Raw genomic sequence first — 20,940 nt, 5'->3', positions numbered from 1 at the left:
CTTCAATTATGCACCTTGTCAAATGCCTTTTGGAAATCTAAATACACCACATCTACGGGTTCCCTTCTATTGACTCTCCCTGTTACATCTCCAAAGAAGTAGAGTAGAAAAAATTGTCAAACAATGGCTTACCTTTCAAAATATTATGTTGACTTGTTTTGATTATATTCAGCTTTCATGAATGATTAGTTATTTCCTCTTTAATTATTGACTCTAGCAGCTTACTAACAATAGATGTCAAACTAACTGTCCTGCAGTTCCCATCTTCCTCCTTTTTTTTGAACAAGGGTGTCACATTGGATGTTTTCCAATCTTCTGGTACCCTCCTGGAATGTAGCAAATGGGTTCACTATCTCTGCAGCCACTTCCTTTAAATCCCTTTGGTGTAAACCATTGGGTCCTGGTGACTTGTCTGTCTTTATCATTAGTTTTTTTTTAAAAAGCACTTTTCCCACGTGATTGAGATCTTTTTATAAGTTCATTCATGTTAATTGAAATTAGTGCATCTGCTATCTTAGGGATATTCGCAGTATCCTCCATAGTGAAGAACAGTACATTTGTAAATTGGTTTATTATTGTCATATGTACAAGGTACAATGAAAAACTTGACTTGCATACTGTTCATACAGATCAATTCATTACAACAGTGCATTGAGGTAGTACAAGGTAAAACAATAATAGAGTGCAGAATAAAATGTTACAGTTACAGAGAAAGTGCTGTCACAATGTTGGGCAAAGAGCAAGATCACAGAGAACCCAAATGCAGCACACCAGTACTAGACTGGATTTGGGATGCTTCCTCAGAACTGAATGCAAGCAGTGACCAGAAGGAATCTTGCCTCAGGGCTATGAGGCAGAGTCCCAACACAGAAACATGATATCCTAAGAGAAACAGCAAAACCAGGACTACTCTATAGTTGCCAGCTCTAAGCAGCCAGGCAACAGATTATACCCAAAGATTGACCAATACTCTGGCAACCAGTGCTAGTGAAACCAGGGCTCTTATGCTAGTCTCCTGATGGGGCTCAGGTGTGTGTTGTTATGCAATTAGTAGTGCATGGACTCCATGTGCTGCACAACAAGGCACCATCAATGGAGCCGAATCGAGGGCCAGCACTCGGAACCATGACAAGAGCAGTGCAGGCAGACAATAAGGTGCAAGGCTATAATGAGGTAGATTGTGAGGTCCAGAGTCCATTTTATCATAGTAGGGAACTATTCAATAGTCTTATAACAGTGGGGTAGAAGCTGCTCTTGAGCCTGGTGGTACATGCTTTCAGGCTTTTGTATCATCTCCCTGATGGAAGGGGTGAGAAGAGAAAATATCCGGGGTGGGTGGGGTCTTTGATTATGCTGGCTGTTTTACCAAGGCAGTGAGAAGTGTAGACAGATTCCATGGAGGGGAGGCTGGTTTCTGTGATGTGCTGAGCTGTGTCCACAACTCTGCAGTTTCTTGTGGTGACAGGCAGAGTAGTTGCTATACCAAGCCATGATGTATCCGGGTAGGATGCTTTCTATGGTGCATCGATAAATATTGGTGAGTGTCAAAGGGGACATGCCAAATTTCTTTAACCTCCTGAGTAAGTAGAGACACTGGTGAGCTTTCTTGTCTGTAGTGTCTGAATAGTTGGAACGGGACAGTCTATTGGTGATGTTCAATCCTGGGAACTTGAAGCTCTCAACCCTCGTGACCTCAGCACCGTTGATGTAGACAGGAGCATGTGCACCACCCCACCTCCTGATGTCAATGACCAGCTCTTTTGTTTTGCTGACATTGTGGGAAATGTAATTGTCATGACACCATGTCATTAGGCTCTCTACCTCCTTCCTGTACTCCAACTCATCGTTATTTGAGATACGGCCCACTGTAGTGGGCCGTATCTCAAATCTGCAAACTTGTAGGTGGAGTTAGAGCAGAATCTGGCCACGCAGTCATGAATGTATAGGGAGTAGAGCAGGGGGCTGGGATGCAGTCTTGTGGGACACCAGCGTTGAAGATAATCATGGCGGAGGTGTTGTTGCCTATTCTTATTGATTGCGGTCTGTTGGTCAGGAAGTCAAGGATCCAGTTGCAAAGGGAGATGTTGAGTTCCATGTCTAGGAGTTTGGAGATGAGCTTGCTTGCAATTATAGTATCAAAGATGGAGCTGTAGACAATAAACAATAGCCTAATGTAGGTGTTTATACTGTCCAGATGCTGCAGAACTGAGTGTAGGGCCAGGGAGATGATGTCTGCCGTGGACCTGTCTCAACGGTAGTTGAATTGCAGTGGGTCAAGGTTGTCTGGGAGGCTGGAGTTAATGGGTGCTATGACCAGTCTTTCGAAGTGCTTCATGATGGTGGATGTCAGAGCCACCGGGCGGTAGTCATTAAGGCACGTTCCTTTGATTTTCTTAGGTACTGGGATGATAGTGGTCTTCTTAGAGGAGGTGGGAACCTCAGATTGAAGCAGGGAGAGCTTAAAAATGTCTGCAAATACCCCCACCAGCTGATCTGCTCAGGATCTAAGGACACAAAAGTCTTAAAAATCTAAAGATCCAAAATGTTGATTTACCATATCTCTCATTTCTTTGTTTTCTGTTATTAATTTACCAACCTCATTCTCTGGAGGTCCCACACATACCATGGCTGCCTTCTTCCTCTTTATATATCCATAGAAACTGTTACTGTTCGTTTTGAAATTATTTCCCTCAAAATCAATTTTCTCCCTTTTTATGAGCTTTTTGTTCTTTTCTTGCTGGATCAAAAAATCTTCCCAGACCTCTGGCCTACCAGCAGATCTTCCCACTCATCAATTTAGTATTATCCTTCACCTCCATTGTTAACCACAGATGATGCCTCTTTCTCATGGAATTCCTCTTTCTATTTAGGATAAATTCCTGCTGACTGTTATTGATCAGCTGGTTGAATATCTGCAATTGTTTGCCTACTGACCTGTCTCTTAGTTACTCCTCCCTCATACCATTATAATTGCCTTGATTTAAGTTGGTATCATTGGCTTTGGTCCTGTGGTGTTCACCTTCAAACTGCATCTGGAATTTTATCAGATTGTGGTCACTGACTTCTTAGGGGATCTTAAACCACATGATCTCTTATTAATTATTCCTCATTAATCATGGCCAAATCTGAAATAGCCTGTTCCCGAATAGGTTCAGTAACATGCAGTTCTAAGAAGCAATCCCTGAACACTCCACTAATTCTTTTTTCTGCAATACCCCTGACAGTTTGGTTTGTCCAATCAATATGTAGTTTCAAATCTCCAATGACAATTGCAGTTCCTTTCAGACATGCTCCAGATATTTCCCCATTTCTGTTCTGCTCCATTGAGAGATCACACTTTGGGGAACTATAGATTAATCCCATGTCTTCTTTCCCCTGCTATTCATAATTTCAACCCAAATTGATTCTGTATTACTATCTATTGCCTCTCTATCACAACTGAACACTGCTCTGATACCTGCCTTGATTAACAACACTACCCACCTCTATTCCCCTTTGGCCTGTTCTTTTAGAACATCCTATAACTGGAATATCGAGCAGCCAGTCCTGGTCACACTGCAGCCACTTCTGTGTAATAGCTATTACATGATATGTTGTTATCGGAGCTTGTCAATTCATCTATCTTATTACAAATGCTCCCTGCATTCAAATAATGACGGTAAATACTTGATTTTTTACAGTTTTTACCAACGCTGGATTTGCTCTGTGCTGCATACTTTTGTTTACATTTTCTGCCCCAGCGCTCACACTTTGTTTCATAACTTTCCCTTCACCATTCTGTACCACCGCTCTCTCATTTCCTCTTGATTTATTAAACATCCTATTCTTGGAGTCCACCCACCTCCTATTTAGTTTTAAGTCCCATCTACATCCTTATTTATGTGAGTCAACCCTTGGTACCTTTACATAAAATGTAAAGCCCCAACACGATCCTGCTGGCATACCGTGCATTACACCTTGCCAAAAACAAGATCCATTTATGCACACTCTGTTTCCAATTAGCCAGCCACTTTTCTACCTACCCCATAAGCCATCATTGCATAATTCAAGCGAATGTTGCTTAGCTTGATGTGTTCGTGCCGAGTTGAATTAGAAGGGACACAAGTAATTTTGCATGTACCCGTTAGACGGAATAAAAGTCTTTGTTGATCTGATGGTCACAAACATTTGGAACGTCGTCTATTCCTGGCTTTCCATACAGCCTGTGAGCACCTTGTCAGTGTTTCACCACTCACCCTGTTCCATTCTGTCATTAGGTCCTCACTTATCTTTCCAAAGGAAAATGAAGAATGACTGGCAGTTGAAAATTTGTGTGGGATTTGTGGAGATTGTGCAGAAAGTGGCTGTGTTGAAGTTTAGATGTAGGAAGATGGAAGGAGGAAGAAGTATCAGAAAAGACGCAACCAGAGTAGACAGTGGATACTGCAGGGAGGAGGTTGTGTTCTGCTCTTACTTGCTCAGTAAACACAGAAGAGTGAAACCATCCTCCACTTCTAGGCTGTCCAACTAGTGCAACAAGGGCTGCCAAGGTGCTTATCTGCATCACTGTTTATTAGCTATGAATTCTGAAAAGATTAAAGAATTAATATGTTCAACATTGAAGGCACTGGAGAGATGAAGATCCGTGCAAAGGTTCTTTTTCTCTTTGGTCCAGCTGCCTTCATCATAGTAGGTCAAGGAGAAATAACAGCTCCTCTCCAACCAAAGATCGGTGGTTTTTTTTGAAAGAAAAAGTGTTCTGACTGATTTCTAATGAAATTCATTTATTTGCAAATTGCAGTTGCTGTTGGCAATACATATTTCAACACCATTAAGGCAAGTTGCTAGTGTTATCCTCCAGATAAAGAAGTGTAAACTTTTAACCAGTGGTATTGTAGTAATTCAGCGATTTGAGGAATATTGTCAAGGTGTTTAACAATGATGAGGTACATAGAACAGGTACATTGAATGAAAGAACATCTTTCTTTCAGATGTAACAATGACAGAGTTTATCCTCAGGAAAAAAAAAGTGGATTTTCACAATACTGCACCATGCATGGCTTATGCCAAGTTGGTGTACAAAGGTAAAAAAAAATGCCTTCCATCAAACAAGCTCCTTTAATTAGAAATGGCCAATAAATGCATTTTATAAATTTTGAGAACAATTTGATGGTAAAGGTAATATGTGATACTAGCTTGTTTATTGGACACCTCTTGTTTTTGTGATTGATTTTATTTCTGAATATTTTATATATTGGAGACAATATTGGAGTGAAAAGGAAAATAGTAAGAGTGAAGAAATACCATTTACTTTCACATCCTTTTCCCTCCTACATTTATTTATCAGCACTTGATCGAGTGATTAAGTAGCATGTGTTTGAAATTACCCAGTGCACAGCAATAGGATTTGGCTGCAGTTGTGTATGTAGCAACAGACCTGCCACCACCAAATACTATCTGTTCAGATTCCATGTTTGTTTGTAATTCACTGATATAGTTTCTGGTGATTTAGAAAAAGCAAGGATTTATCTCAGCAGACAGGAAACCACTCCTAAATTGCCCCAGAAGTGGTCAGGAATAAGGGAAATGGATGACATGACTGCAAAGGTTCAACCTGTAGATTCTCTGGAAGGAGTCTCAATTGTACCATGTAGTCTCCACCAGGGAGACCAGGAAATGTTAGTTCTTCATAAAGGGGAATAGAATGTATGGCACTTGTGAGATCATGTTACTAATAAATAAATATATTGATTTGCTTGAACGTGAAGTTCAGGCTGAAATAGCTAAACCACTGAAAGATCTTAATGTAATCCAGCACTTATTGTGGGAATTAAAACAAAGGCAGTGTGAAGTGGGGAACGGTATATAACACATTAGACTTGGGTGAGGGTTAGGAAATTTCAAAATCTGCTAGTCATGTTATTTATACTGAGTGCAGTAAAGACAAAGTCTGCATTGTTTCATGTCAAATGTTTATTACTGATTGCGGTAGTTAAGTTTACAAATGGGAGAGGAAAGCTGAAAACTTCAGCAGAATGTGTTTTAATACAGGTAAATACTACATTACTGTTGGACTTTTAAGGCTGACTGGGTAATACTTCCACCATCATCATGAACACAACTTTCCGTTGCTGCAGATATTAGAAATTGTGGTTTAATCATGAGCTCAGTTTGAGGGAACCAAATATTCCTTCCAGGTGAATCAATGATTACTTGCAATTCCTTTAATTGGCAGTGTGGCATCCTCTGCATTGGAGAAACCAAATCCAACTTTGCATCATCTATGCTTGACCACGGCATTCTCGGGGGCCAAAACATTGCAGAAGCTTTCATTCATGATAAACTCCACAAGTAGTAGTAATAAAGGTATTTCTATCTTTAATAGACTGATCCTTTTTTAATAATAGGTTATTAAAGATTTACTCCTTCTGTGCATGAACTACATTATTAAATAAATCATTTATTTTCAGCAAAAATTAGCAATCTAACTGCTCTTCTCTACCTTTGACTTAAATAGAGAATGTGGAGATTTTTCCACGTGATCTCTGGTATCTGCAGGTGGAATCTGACTCCCTGCTGCAAGCAAAACAATGCTGGGAGAATGTTTAAATTGTAGCAGTAAGCATTGTAAAATTACTAATAGGCTTGTGCAGCGATTGTCTGCATTTAATAATAGTGCTTCAGTGGCTATATCTGCATTTTCATTTCAAAGTTAGCAAGCATTACAAAGTTCCTTTGCTTCAGTTAACATACCACAAGGCTTTTACAAATGATTAACGTACAATTTGTGAGCCGAGAAAATGTATCCTCAAATTATGGATGTATCTGCTTCTGGATTCCCAAGATCAGAGCATTTTCTTTACAGTGTTCTGAATGATATCATCAATTTGCAAAACACAAAATGAGATCTTATCATTTATAGGCCCAAGTTCAAATAAACAAGTAACCATAGGATTTCTTTCCTCAGGAAGTTTCACAAATGCCAGTTCCGAGTAGGCACATTCACCGTGGATAATGACCCAAGGAATTGTCCAGGCTTGAGGACTACCAGAATAGGTACCAAGGTAAATTCCTAAATCCTTCCGTGATGTGGAGTTTGTGGTGTGGGAGAACAATATAATGTCAAAATCTGAGGAATCATCTCCCCTTTGAGAGTGATACTGTTTAATGTCAAGGTAGTTTTTGACATGTGAAATATCTGAGGCAGGAAAACTGATGATGCTGCCATGGCAACCTCCTGGAGGTTCAACCAGCTGTTTTCTCAGTTGCCCTTCTGTGAAGGTTTTTCCACCATCCTTACTGAAAGCTTCCACCCGATACTGTTTCTCACCATGCTCATTGCTCCGAGCATTGCAATACATTAAAGCTTGCTCACTGGATGCATTGCCTTGATCCATCAATACCATCTGACATTCCCCACACTCCTCCCCAGAAACAAAGTTCCCAAACTGCCAGGACTCTCCATGATCATCACTAAAGAAAGTGAAAGCCCGTACCCTGACTTGGTTATTGGACTGTATCTCATGAGCACTGGCAGGGATAACAAGACAGCCATTCCTTAGCTGAATGCCGTGGCCTGGACCCACAGCAAATGTTGCCCACTTATTGATGGTGTGACCTATGGTATACTCTGTTAGATCATTAGTTTCACTCCAGGTCTGCCCTTTGTCCTTACTGGTAACGTAACAAAGTCGTGCGGCATTTTTTCTACTCCTGATTTGATCTTGCTCACTCTTTGATCGTTCGACTGCAATGAAGAAGAGAAAGACAGTGTCTGTCTTTTTCTCATAGACGGGACAAGGATTCATGGATCGGTGTTGCTCTAGTTGTGCAGACTGGATAGATTTTGCACCCTCCCACTGAAAAAAATGAGAACAAGAGATAGTCAGATAGAACAGAATTGTAGCAATCTTGACTTTCAGAAATTCGTTGAGATTTTCCACTTCCTTTAAATGAAGTAAATTATGAATGGGGAGAGCCACCTGACCCATTTACCTAAACTTATTTAGCAGAATCATGTATGTCCACGTAATCCCCACCTAAATCAACTGATTCCACAACAGCTGCCATTTTTGCCAGCACTTCCTACAATCCATTGCAGACATTAATCACTCTACAACAGAAGACAGTTCTCTGACTTCAAAAATGAATTTACTTTTTACAAATATATAGCCATGATTATCAATCTGCAATCATGATGTAACATGAAGTAGTCTTTTGCATTGACCTTCCCTATTCCAGCTGTATAAATTTGCATGGTATCTGTCTCCTCTTAAAAGCAAGATTTACTACTTTAATCCATCCCCAAATTTCAGTTCTGCTGAACCTAAGTCATATCTAACTCTTTTCTTGTATTTCTTTCAGTGTCTGAGTACTTCCTCAGTGACCCAGGGAAAAGAGGCAACAAAGTCAAAAAATGCATTCAGTTACTGTCATACTTCAGTGGTTTGGCTTTGTCTCCAAGCACCAAACTCACTCACATTCTTTTATAGGTTGTTGGCATTGGTAACAAAGTTATCTTTTATGCAATTACACCTTCTACAGACTGCTCGTTCCTTAAGCATTAACATCTTCCACCTGAAACATTAAACCAATTTCCTTTTCTACTGATTAATTCATAGCAAACCTTAAGTTACAGTAAGTCTTCACAATATCAAGAACAAGTATTGCATATGTAATTCAGAATACTGTTATTTAATATGCTTGATTTTCTGTTCCCCCTTCTCCCTTCATATGGTCATTAGCGATGATGTTAACTGATGATCTCACCATATTTAATTCCATTCACAACTGCTTAGAAAAAGAAGCATCTCATTCCTACATGCAGCAAGACCTGGATAACATTTAGGTATGGACTAATAATTAACAAAGTTTATGCCACTGAAGTGCTGGGCAATGACCACTTACAAGAAAAGAGAAGCTCTAATACCCTCCCCTTGACATTCAATGGAATGACCACATCTGGTCCATCACCAATATCATCCAGAGGAGGGAATAACCATTGACCAGAAATTCCACCAGACCAGCCACATAAATACTGAGACTGGGTATCCCTCAGTGACCGACTCACCTCATGATTCCCCAAATTACCGATCAAGAAAGTGATGAAGTAACTCTTACTGCAGTTTCAACAACATAAGGAATTTAACACCATTCAGTGCAAAACAGTTTCCTTAATGTCATCCCTTGCACTCTGTAGTCTAGCATTCTAGTGGCAGCTTGTATCATTCACCACAGCTGTTTTGACAGCACCTCCCAAACCCAATACGTATCAACTAAAAGTACAAAGGTGGTAGCCGAATGGGAATGCCACCAATTTCACCCCCCCACCCCCCCAAAGTCTCACACTAGCCTGAGTTGAAAACATATTGTCATTCCTTCATCCTGTGGAGAACCTTTACCAAGCAGATTGAAGCACTTCACGAAAGTTATTCCCAAAACTTGCTGAAGAGCAAGTATGGAGAGAAACTAAAGGAAGACCTTGTCAGTGACACCAGATTCCAAAAGTCAAGATATAATAAGGGCAAAGTTAATGCTAACTGGGAAAAGCTGAGATTTTTGTTCTTAATATTGTAGAGCCAGCAGCTTCCAAGTCCAGAGTCTGAACCAGGAGGGGGCTGCCTCCTGCAAATGGACAACAGAGAGGGTGGATGAATTCATTCTTAGAGGGTTCGTCAGCCTCTGAAAGAAGGTTTATAAAACAAAGAGGGTTTGTAAGGATTAAAAAAGTCTACTACCACCTGTCTCCCACAGGAAGAGGCACATTCCTCTGCTTATCATCTGCCATTGAGGGCAATTCTCAGGCCGGTGTTAAGATTGTCATGTGGTACATACCTAGACATTTACAACGAAAGTAATTTTGAGGGAGTTGCAGAGTAGTACATTCTGTCATTGTAACCGTACTGGTATCAACAATTTGCTCAGCAAGGGCAAAAACTTATAATAACATTCATACTTAAAAATGCAACCAACACAGTTTGTGTGCAAATAACATAAATTTTACCTGTTTGGGATTCTACTTCTAGTTTACCTGAAAGTTCTTTGAAGATTTGACATAGGTGCCCCTGCGCAGGTAAAACACATCAGCATTTTCATCTTTGGAGCCGAGTCTCCTCTCCGCAAATGCCAAAAGTGTGTTTGAGTTTGGAATGTGGAGCAGTGCAGGAATTCGATACCCTCCGTGATTATCCTTCCCGAACAGGTCAGTTATGTGAAAAGAATCTGAAGAAGCCATCCTGGTATAAAAGTAGGACACCTTGTAGTTATAAAAAAAGACATCAACTTCTCTGCTGGAGGAGGAAGTTACTCAGCATTACTTCTGAATCTTGTTCTTAAACTGTACACATTGAATAAGTGATTCTGAGTGAATGGTCCAAATCATGCTGGCTATCACTTGTTGACCTTCAGTCAGTCTTTGGCAGGGTGAAAAGCTGGGTTGGCACACTGTGTCTGGTTTCACTATTGAGCCCTACAGCTGAGTGGTGACCCAGTGAGGGAAGGGCCCAGTTCTACTGAGCATTTGGCCCTCATTCTCCAATTTAAGTAATTAAATTGTAAATTTTAATCTATTTGACATTTTAAAAGTCTGACAGTCAGAGACATTTAAAAAGCCTCGGCTCCTTACACACACCCCTCCCTTGCCCCTGCCCTGGGTCTCTCTGCCCTCCGTTGTACTTCCCTTGCTGTCTCTGCCCTGCCCTTGTACTCTCTGCCCTCCCCCATCTTTCCCTAATCTATCTGCCTTGCCCAGCCCTGGTTCCTTCTGCCATATCTTTCTCTGCCCTTTCCTGGAATGTCCTCACTCTCTCTGCCCTGTCCTACTTTCTCCTGGCTCTCTCTGCCTTGCATTGCCCCTGCTCTCGGTGCCATACCCAGCCCTGAACCTGTTCTCTCTGCCATGCTCTGCCCTCTGTAGGTCATCCTCCCTGATGCCTACAGTCTGTGTTGAGTTCTGACCCTGTCCCCGTGGATTACAGGTCGCCAAGACTCAGAGCAGTGCTTCTCAGAACCCTTTTTAAAATTTTACGCAAACTAAGGAATATGGTTACTGAGAAGGTAAAATAACACAACAAAATATTACAAGAAACTACAAAAGAATTATATGGGATAGGATATAATAACTGTTGCAAACTAGCATGTAACGCTGCAGGTTGTTGTACTCTAACTCTCTTAACTCTTCACTAATTGATCTTCAGTCACTGTGTAAATAATTCCAACTCTGGTTCTAGACATAACTCACCCTTGTGTCAGCCCGTCTGGATAGGTTGATCCCATCTGTCTGTTGTTTCTTTTCAATCTGCCCAAGTTCCTCACTTTATAATGGAACAAAATCACGCCCATTGCAGTTGGTTGATGCAAAAACCCCTCCCTCTGTGATTGTCCCTACCGTTCAGTTTATTCCTTATATAGTTATGCACCTTAACACAATTAGCTTAATTGGTCTTGTGTCATCAATTTTCACTGAAGAGTTGTTGGGGTGAAGAAGAGCTTTGAGTTCATTGGTTTAGTATTTAATGGTTATTTTTCTTGGTGTACGGGTTGTAAGATTCAATGTTCTATTAAAACTCTGAGGAGGGACAACATTTTCTGAAACAAAAGATTGTACAGTTGTCATTACAAAGTACATCCCACTCCCCATATAAGCTGAATAAAGAATTATCAAACCCCTCACTCTAGAAAATACTGACCCAGGTCAAATTACAGTCCTTGCTGTCTCACCATCAATATGTGACAAGATTTTCAAGCAATATCCAGAAATCGGTATTGTTGAATAATCTGTAAAGAAAGGAAGAATACCTCATTAATTTATTGCATGAATATCAAGCTTTCTCAATTAAATCTGAATTATGCTGTTACTCTAGGTCCACAGTGCTGAAACTCAGGGGGAAATTACACACAGAGGACACACTTCAAAACACAGAACATGAATAGTACAAGCATTTTTTGGATTCTGCCTTTTGATTATTCACATTTGAACCTTGTGCCCATGCATCAAGAAATACAAATTGAGAACAAAAACAGAGCTAGCTACCATGCTATCTCTCCACTTTAAGAAATTGCTCTTCTTCTGAGGTTCTTATGTCCAAAGTTTGAGCAATTTAATTAGACAGAGGAGTTCTAGCTCCTGTAGACAAGTTCTATTGCCATGAGAGGTAAGCACAGCTTGGAAGTCTCAACTTCCATTCTCTTTTGTCTAACAAGCAACATCAAAAAAGTGGATCAACAAGCCCAATTCCTCTCACAGTTTGCAAGATAAACAACTAAGATGTGGTTTTACGATATTATTTGGAAGATGTTTTAGCATTGAAAGACCAAGGGAACACAGATGATTGCACAGGACTTGAGATTGCCTCAGAGGCTCTGAGATGACGAATGCAAGATGGTCAGTCTACAATGTTGGACCATCTGAAAGTCCTAGTTACTGGAAAGCAGACTATGGAGGATATTGCCCCATTATATGCCTTCACAATGAATTTCATCAGAATCCATAGATTCACCATTGGAAGCCAAGGAAAAGAACATCTATTATCATGCCAGTAACAGGAAAGATATATATAGATAGAAGTATATTTACATAAAGAGTACTAAAGATATTTCTTTATTTAAATACTGTTACTTAACTTAACTTGTTTATGTGATAGAGAAGCAACATTTTACAGAACTGCTGTACCTCAGTGTCAGATGTGCAATGGACAAGCAGTATCTCCTAGTGCCAGCCATTTGCAGCATTGGTCATTGCTCCTCCAGACAGATCAGCTTTGATTAGCAAACATTTATCACCCTCTCTAAGATGGTACTGAGCAACTCACCGCACCAGCATTGAACCGGCTCCCGACATCGCGAACGTCGTTGGAGGCCCCGATCCAAGATGGCGCGGGGCCCTCCTTCTTCCCCATCGTCGGGCTAGGAAAGCCCGCGCGTGGGAAGGTCAGGTGACCCGCACGTGACGTCAGCGCGGGAACTGTAGTGCGGGAAGTTTTCAGATATAAAAGGCGCACCGCGCCCCTGTCGTTCATTTGACTTCTGATTTCGAACCAGCGACCCTGTGTCTTCATTTTGTAATGTGTAGCTAGCCGCTATATTGGTGACCCCGACAGGCCGAAACGTTTTTGGACCCACTATGTCTGCACAAGAGGTACAGGCAGTAGCCCTTAAACTGTCCACCTTTTGGACCCTCAGGCCCCGTGTCTGGTTCGACCAGGCCGAGGCCCAGTTGCAGATTCGCCAGGTCACCAGGGACGACACCAAGTACTATTATGTGGTGAGCGCCCTCGACCAAGACACCGCAGCCCAGGTCGAGGACTTCATCCAGGCGCCCCCGGAGGAGGAGAAGTACGCTGTTCAAGACCCTCCTTCTCGAGACTTTCGGCCTTTCCCCACGCGAATAGGCCTCCCGCCTCCTCCACCTCGATGGGTTGGGCGACAGACCCCCCTCTGCGCTCATGAACGAGATGCTGGCCCTGGCAGATGGGCACAAACCCTGCCTGATGTTTGAGCAGGCCTTCCTGGAGCAGTTACCCGACGACATCCACCTGCTGCTGGTGGATGCTGATTTCAGCGACCCCTGGAAGGTGGCCGCCCGGGTGGATGTCCTTTGGCGGGCAAAAAAGGAGAGCGGGGTGTCCGTCGAGTGCGTTGCCATGCCACGCACCCAGCAGGCCAGACCCGGCAAGCGAACGCACCCCACCCGCCACCAGGTCTGAGACACCGACCGACCAATGGTGTTTCTACCACCAGCGGTGGGATGCTGACGCCCGCAGATGCCGGCCACCATGCAGGTTTCCAGGAAATGCCAGAGCCAGCCGCTGCTGATGGCTATGGCGGCTGGCCACCCAGATAGCCTCTTGCATGTGTGGGACAGGCGTTCCGGACATCAGTTCCTTGTGGACACCGGAGCCAAAGTCAGCGTCATGCCTCCCAACAGCCACGAGACTCGCAACTGCACACCAGGACCCGCCCTCAGAGCCGCCAACGGCAGCACCATTCGGACCTTTGGCACCCATTTGGTACACCTCCAGTTTGGCACCTGCAACTTTACTTGGAAGTTCACCCTGGCCGCTGTCACGCAACCACTCCTCGGGGCAGACTTCCTTCGCGTCAACAGTCTGCTGGTTGACCTACGGGGCAAGCGTTTGGTACATGCCAGGACCTTCCAAACGTTCTCGTTGGGTGAGGCCAAGCTACCGGCCCCACCTCGACTCCATCACCACGTCGACCAAAGATTTCGCCAGGGTCCTGGCAGAGTTCCTGACCGTACTAACACCCCAGTTCTCCACCACCTTGCCCAAGCACAGCGTCCAGCATCACATCCCCACCCAGGGCCCTCCCCTCCACACCCACGCCCGGCGGCTACCCCCAGACAAGCTCCGCCTTGTGAAAGAGAAATTCAAACAATGGAGGAGTTGGGGATCATCTGCAGGTCGGACAGCCCATGGGCCTCTCCGCTACACATGGTCCCCAAGGCAGCTGGAGGCTGGCGACCCTGTGGCGATTACTGACGTCTGAACGATATTACTACCCTGGACCGGTACCCTGTGCCGCATATTCAGGACTTCGCTGCCAACCTGCACGGGCGGTCCATTTTTTCCAAGGTCGACCTCGTCCACGGGTATCACCAGATCCCGGTGCATCCGAATGACATTCCGAAGGTGGCGCTGATCGCACCTTTTGGCCTCTTTGAATTCATCTGGATGCCCTTTGGTCTCAAAAACGCTGCTCAGTCCTTCCAACGACTGATGGACGCGGTCGGGCGCGACCTTGACTTCGCCTTCATATACCTCCACGACATCTTGATCGCCAGCAACAGCCGCCAGGAACATTTCACGCACCTCCACCAACTCCTTTTCTCGCCTGAGGGATTTTGGCCTGACCATCAACCCAGCCAAATGCCAATTCGGGCTTGAGACAATCGATTTCCTTGGCCATCGGATCGACAAACACGGCACCACGCCCCTGCCTGCAAAGGTTGACGCCATCCACTATTTCGCCAGACCCACCTCCATCAAGGGCCTGCAGGAATTCCTCGGTATGGTAAACTTTTATCACCATCCGCGGCCCACATCATGCGCCCATTGTTTGCTCTCCTGTCAGACGGAAGCAGACATTGTTTGGTCGGAAGAGTCTCACACCATGTTCGTCGAAACCAAGCAGGCCTTGGCGGACGCGGTCATGTTGGTGCATCCTCGTACAGACGTCCCGACTGCCCTCACGGTCGATGCCTCCAGCACAGCGGTCGGAGGCGTTCTAGAGCAGCTTATCGAAGGGCATTCCGCAGGCACCTTCGACCACCAGAGCTCAAATATAGCGCCTTCGGCCTCGAGCTGTTGGCGTTGTACCTGGCCATCAGACACTTCTGATACTTCTTGGAGGGCAGGCCGTTTACAGCTTTCGCCAACCACAATCCGTTGACCTTCGCTTTCAACAAGGTCACAGATCCCTGGTCAGCATGGCAGCAGCGGCACTTGTCGTACATCTCAGAGTTCACCACTGACGTCTGCCATCTCTGGGAAACAGAACATGGTCGCGGATGCACTGTCATGGCCCACCATCCAAGTTTTGTCCCGGGGGTGGATTTTGGCACCTTGGCGGAGGCACAGCAAATGGACATGGAGATGCCCAGCTATCGCACCGCAGTCTCGGTCCTGCAGCTGCAAGACCTACTGGTAGGCCCCGGTGAGCACACCCTGCTCTGCGATATCTCCACAGGTAGATCCTGCCCCATCGTCCCAGCTGCCTAGCGCCGACGGGTGTTTGATGCCATCCACGGCCTTGCACACCCATCCATCCGGACTACTGTCCAACAAGTTCATCTGGCATGGCCTGCGTAAATAGGTTTCCGAATGGGCCTGGTCCTGCACACACTGCCAGACCTCGAAAGTACAGCAGCATGTCAAGGCCCCCCTGCTGGATTTTCAACCTACCTGCCGGAGGTTCGACCATATCCATGTCAACCTGGTCGGCCCCCTCCCAGTCTCCTGAGGAGCGCGGTACCTCCTCACAATTGTCGACCGTTTTACCCGCTGGCCTGAAGCCATTCCCCTCGCAGATACCTCCACCCAGTCCTGCGCCAGGCCCTTTTGTCAACTTGGGTGGCCTGTTTCGGTGTCCCGGCACATATCACCTCAGACAGAGGAGCTCAATTCACCTCCGGCCTGTGGTCTGCTGTCGCCGACTTGTGGGGTTCCTGGATCCACCTCACCACCGCCTATCACCTGCAATCCAATGGGCTGGTGGAGAGGTTCCATCGACACCTGAAGTCGGCACTCATGGCCCGCCTTACGGGGCCCAACTGGGTCCCTGGGTCCTGCTGGGGATACGCACCGCGCCAAAAGAGGACCCGCATGCCTCATCCGCGGAGATGGTCTACAGAACACCCTTAGTCGTCCCGGGCGAGTTCCTACCAGCTCCTCAGGGGCCAGAGGAAGAACCTGCCGCGGCACTCGACCGGCTGCGCAAGCGGCTCGGAAACCTGGCCCTGATACCCACCTCGCGACACGGACAGGCCCCGACCCATATGCCGACTTCCCTCCAAGACTGTAAATGTGTCTTCGTCAGGAGGGGTGCGCATCAAACACCGCTGCAGCGGCCACACGAAGGGCAATTCCGGGTCGTCAGGAACAAGGGGTCTACGTTCGTGCTGGACATTGGGTGGCGTGAGGAGGTTTTTACAATTGACCCGCTGAAGCCGGCTCATTTAGACTTGGACCAACCCATGGTGGTCCAGTGAGCGTGATGCAGGGGCAGGCCACCCAAGTCATAGTTTATTTAATTCTGGTTTTCGCGATGGTATCGCCGGTTCTGGGGGGGGGGGGGGGGGGGTGTTGTTACGTAGTGACTCACTGCACCAGCATCGAACCGGCTCCCGACATTGCAAACGTCGTCAGAGGCCCCGATCCAAGATGGCGCGGGGCCCTCCTTCTTCTCCATCGTTGGTGTCAGCGTGGGAACTGTAGCGCGGGAAGTTTTCAGATATAAAAGGCGCACCGCGCCCCTGTCGTTCATTTGACTTCTGATTTTGAACCAGTGACTCTGTGTCTTCATTTCGTAGTGTGTAGCTGGCCGCTACAGTACCAACATTTGTGTCACCTGGACAATCCTAGCCTCCACCCTATCATTGTAACTCCCTCTGTTCTCTCCACTCCTTCCCCTCTCTACAACTTAGAATGTGCATGTTTTCTCATTTTTCTAGTTCTGATGAAAAGTCTTTGACCTGAACTACTAACCCTGTTTCTCTCTCCACAGATAGTGCCTGACCTGTGGAGCATCTCCAGCATTTTCTGTTTTATGATAGAAAATTGATGAGACAAATGTGGCTGATGTAACATATATACGCTTCCAAAAGGCCATTTGGCCTATCGAGCCCATATGAGCTCTAGTAAGAGCAATCCAGCCTGTCCCCCTCTCCCCATACCCTATGGAATTCTTCCCTTTCAGTTAGATGAATATTTTCATTTTGAATTTTCCTTATCTTTTTCCATGTCTAGAGCAACCATCTCAAATCTGATGAGACGATTTTACTTTTTAATCTTTTCTCTCAAAGGTAATGAAACCTATTGATTTAATGCCAAATATAATAAATGGCTTCTATTGGATCAATACAGAATTTTTATTTAAAGATTAGCAGCCATAGCTCAGTTGGTGCACTCTTATTTCTGAATAAGAGGCTGTGGGTTCAAGTCCCACTCCAGCAACAGTTAAGTGCACTAGCGAGGGAGTTCTGCAGTGGCAGAGGTGCCCTCTCCCCGCTCGATGGTCTGCTAAATGTTAATGCTTTAAGTGATGACAATGAAGAGATTGATGCAGAATCTTCCACATTCTTAATAGTAATGACTGAGACTCCTTGGCTACCGTCCAATAACTCAGCCTCTTCAATGTCATCCTTGGCAGAATTGGGAGGAGACATCACTGGCCTCCTTGAGTTGAGAAGGTCTGGAAAAAAGCAACAGAGACTGTACGTGTTATGAAAAGATAAATTAGTAGCAACATCAGACCAGCTGGCCCCTTTAAAAAGATCATTGCTGAGCCGTGTAAAATCTCAACTCTGCAATAACTTTCCAATCTGTTGTTTGAAAACAGGTCTACTGTGGACACCATCTCCTTAACCCTACACTCATCTCTGGAGTATCTGGACAGTAAAGACACCTATGTTACACTATTTGTTGACTACAGCTCCACCTTCAATACTATAATTCCAAGCAAACTCATCACCAAACTCCAAGACCTGGGGCTCAACACCTCCATCTGCAACTGAATCCTTGACTTTCTGACCAACAGACCGCAATCAGTGAGGATAAGCAGCAACACCCCCAGCACGATTATTCTCAACACTGGCGCCCCACAAGGCTGCGTCCTCAGCCCCCTACTCTACTCCCTATACACTCATGACTGTATGTCCAGATTCTGCTCTACCTCCATCTACAAGTTTGCAGATGATACCTCCGCAGTGGGCTGTATCTCAAATAATGATGAGTCAGAGTACAGGAAGGAGATAGAGAGCTTAGTGATGTGGTATCATGACAACAACCTTTCCCTCAATGTCAGCAAACAAAAGAGCTGGTTATTGACTTCAGGAAGTGGGGCAGTGCACATGCACCTGTCTACATCAATGGTACTGAGGTCAAGAGAGTTGACAGCTTCAAGCTCCTAGGAGTAAAGATCATCAACAGCCTGTCTTGGTCCAACCACGTAGACACCACGGCCAAGAAAGCTCACTAGCACCTCTACCTCCTCAGGTGGCTGAAGAAATTTGGCATGTCCCCTTTGACTCTCACCAACTTTTATCGATACACCATAGAAAGCATCTATCTGGATGCATCACGGCTTGGTATAGCAACTACTCTGCCCGGGGCCACAAGAAACTGCAGAGAGCTGTGGACACAGCCCAGCACATCACAGAAACCAGCCTCCCCTCCATGCACCCTGTCTATACCTCTTGCTGCCTCGCTGAAGCAGCCAGCATAATCAAAGACCCCACGCACCTGGGACATTCTCTCTTCTCCCCTCTCCCATCAGGCAGAAGATACAGGAGCCTGAGGGCACATACCACCAGGCTGAAGAACAGCTTCTACCCCACAGTTCCCTTATACGATAAGATGGACTCTTAACCTCACAATCTACCTTGTTTTGACCTTGTACCTTATTGTCTACCTGCACTGCACTTCCTCTGTAGCTGTGACACTTTATTCTGTATTGTTCTACCTTGTACTACCTCAATGCACTGTGTAATGAATTGATCTGTATGAACGGTAGGCAAGACAAGTTTTTTACTGTACCTCATTACAAGTGACAATAATAAACCAATAAGGAATCTACCTCTGCCTTAAAAAATATTCAAAGACTGCATTCCCACCACCTTCGGAGGAATAACATTCTAAAAACTCTCAACACTCAGATATATTTTTGTTTCATCTCCAAATCAAATGGGCAACCTTCTTTAAAATAGTGGCCCTAGTTTTAGATTTTCCCACAAGGAATGTCAAGACCCCTCAGAATCTTGTAGTTTAATCAAGTTCCCTCTTACTCTCCTGAACTTCAGCTGATACAAACCTGGCCTGTCCAACCTTTCCTCAGAAGACAACCTCTCACCACACTGATTGTTTTTTTTTCACTTTTGCTGCAAAAAAGTGGACTTTCTTATTTTAACACATTACAGTCAATTTGCATAACATTTGCCCACTCATAACCTTGTAGCCTTCTGGTTTCCTCTTCACAATTTACCTTCCTACCTATTTTGTGTCGTCAGCAAGTATGGTAGTTATACCTATGGTGGCTTTATATAAACTGTACGCCCCCAGCAATGCACCTTGATACACAACATTCACAAGAAATCCTGGTGCTTCCTGTACAGCCTACGAGTATCTCATCAGTGCTTCCCCCACTCATCCTATTCCATTCTCTGGCATTAGGTGTTTACTTATCCTTCCGAAGGAAAGTGAAGGGAGACTGGCAGTTGAAGAGTTGGGTGGTATTTGTGGAGCTTGTGCAGAAAGTGGGTGTGTTGAAGATCAGATGTAGGAAAAGATGGAAAGTGACAGAAAAGGATGTGCCCGGGGCTCCCCAAGTGCCGGGGTGCGATGGGAGACCAGTCACTGAGCGAGGGACGGCAGGACCCTGGGGCCGACCGTGGGGGTCGCTTCTCCGTGCTGCCGGTCCCGGGCGGGGCGGCCGCCGACAGAGGCGGAGGTGGGGACACCGGTTCACCAGCCACCGCACTTTCTCCAGTGGGAGCAGCAGGAGGAGGAGCTGCACAACCCGCCCCGTCTCTGCCCCTCGGTCACTCACCCGGGCCGCCCGCCGTCCGCAGCTCCGCCACCGGCCCCGGAAACCCCGCCGGGAAATGACGTCACGAGCGGAGGGGGAAAGTGGACGCTGCAGGGACGACGTTGTGTTCCCCTCGCAGAACAGTGCGACCAGCTTCCAGTTACAGGCTGTGCAGCCTGAGGTGTCTGTTATCTGTGAATTCTGAGAAGGTGAAGCGTTCAACATTGAAGGCACTGGAGAGATGCAGCTTTTTGCAAAAATTTGCAATGAGCTTTAAGGCTGACTGGGTAATACTTCTGCTGTCACCATGAACACAACTTTTAGTTGCTGTAGATGTTAGAATTTGTGGTGTAATCATCAGCACAATTTGAGGGAACCAAATACTCCTTCCAGGTGAAGCAACGATTCACTTGTAATTCCTTGAATTTAGTGAGCTGCATTCAGCACTCGCAGTGTGGCATCCTCTACACTGGAGAAACCAAATCCAGATTGGGTAACTATTTCACACAACGCCTCTGGTCATTCTACAAGGGTGACCGTGAACCCACTCTGACCTCTGTGTCCTTGGCTTCTTAGGAAATCCAATGACAGCTCAAGGCTCAGCGTCTCACCTGTCGAACTCCAGTAAGAGCTGGGATTAACCCAGTGGTGCACATCCTGCACTGCTGCCTGTCCATCCATTGGACTTCTCAGGACAGCATG

The 20,940-nt window shown here is 45.3% G+C and overlaps 2 protein-coding genes across 6 annotated transcripts in view; one reads left to right on the top strand and one right to left on the bottom strand.

Annotated features, from left to right (window-relative positions):
- Positions 1 to 20,308, bottom strand: part of LOC127572425 (DNA repair protein complementing XP-A cells homolog) — a 97,775-nt gene extending 77,467 nt beyond the window's left edge. For 2 of the 5 annotated variants that reach the window (XM_052019671.1, XM_052019674.1), the window contains exon 1: positions 20,260 to 20,293. Coding sequence is in view for 3 of the 5 variants with exons in the window: in XM_052019666.1 (XP_051875626.1) it covers positions 6,825 to 7,838; positions 10,010 to 10,214; positions 11,219 to 11,319 (1,320 nt within the window). In the remaining 2 variants the exon portion in view is untranslated. Of the gene's footprint in view, positions 1 to 5,945; positions 7,839 to 10,009; positions 10,215 to 11,218; positions 11,587 to 11,666; positions 11,755 to 20,259 lie in introns of those variants that run through there. The other 3 variants (XM_052019667.1, XM_052019668.1, XM_052019666.1) reach the window with 3 other exon arrangements.
- LOC127572895 (collagen alpha-1(I) chain-like) lies at positions 20,019 to 20,318 on the top strand. Its single transcript, XM_052020620.1, has one exon. It carries the CDS (start codon positions 20,019 to 20,021, stop codon positions 20,316 to 20,318), a length of 300 nt encoding a protein of 99 aa, XP_051876580.1.
- Positions 20,319 to 20,940: the final 622 nt, after the last annotated feature.

This window comes from Pristis pectinata, chromosome 7, assembly GCF_009764475.1.
Source record: "Pristis pectinata isolate sPriPec2 chromosome 7, sPriPec2.1.pri, whole genome shotgun sequence".
In the NCBI taxonomy this organism is placed as follows: Eukaryota; Metazoa; Chordata; class Chondrichthyes; order Rhinopristiformes; family Pristidae; genus Pristis; species Pristis pectinata.
This window is presented reverse-complemented; position numbering and strand designations above follow the sequence as displayed.

Excerpts from the sequence above, each read along its gene's own strand:
- LOC127572895 (XM_052020620.1), top strand. The coding sequence starts at position 20,019 with ATGTGCCCGGGGCTCCCCAAGTGCCGGGGTGCGATGGGAGACCAGTCA.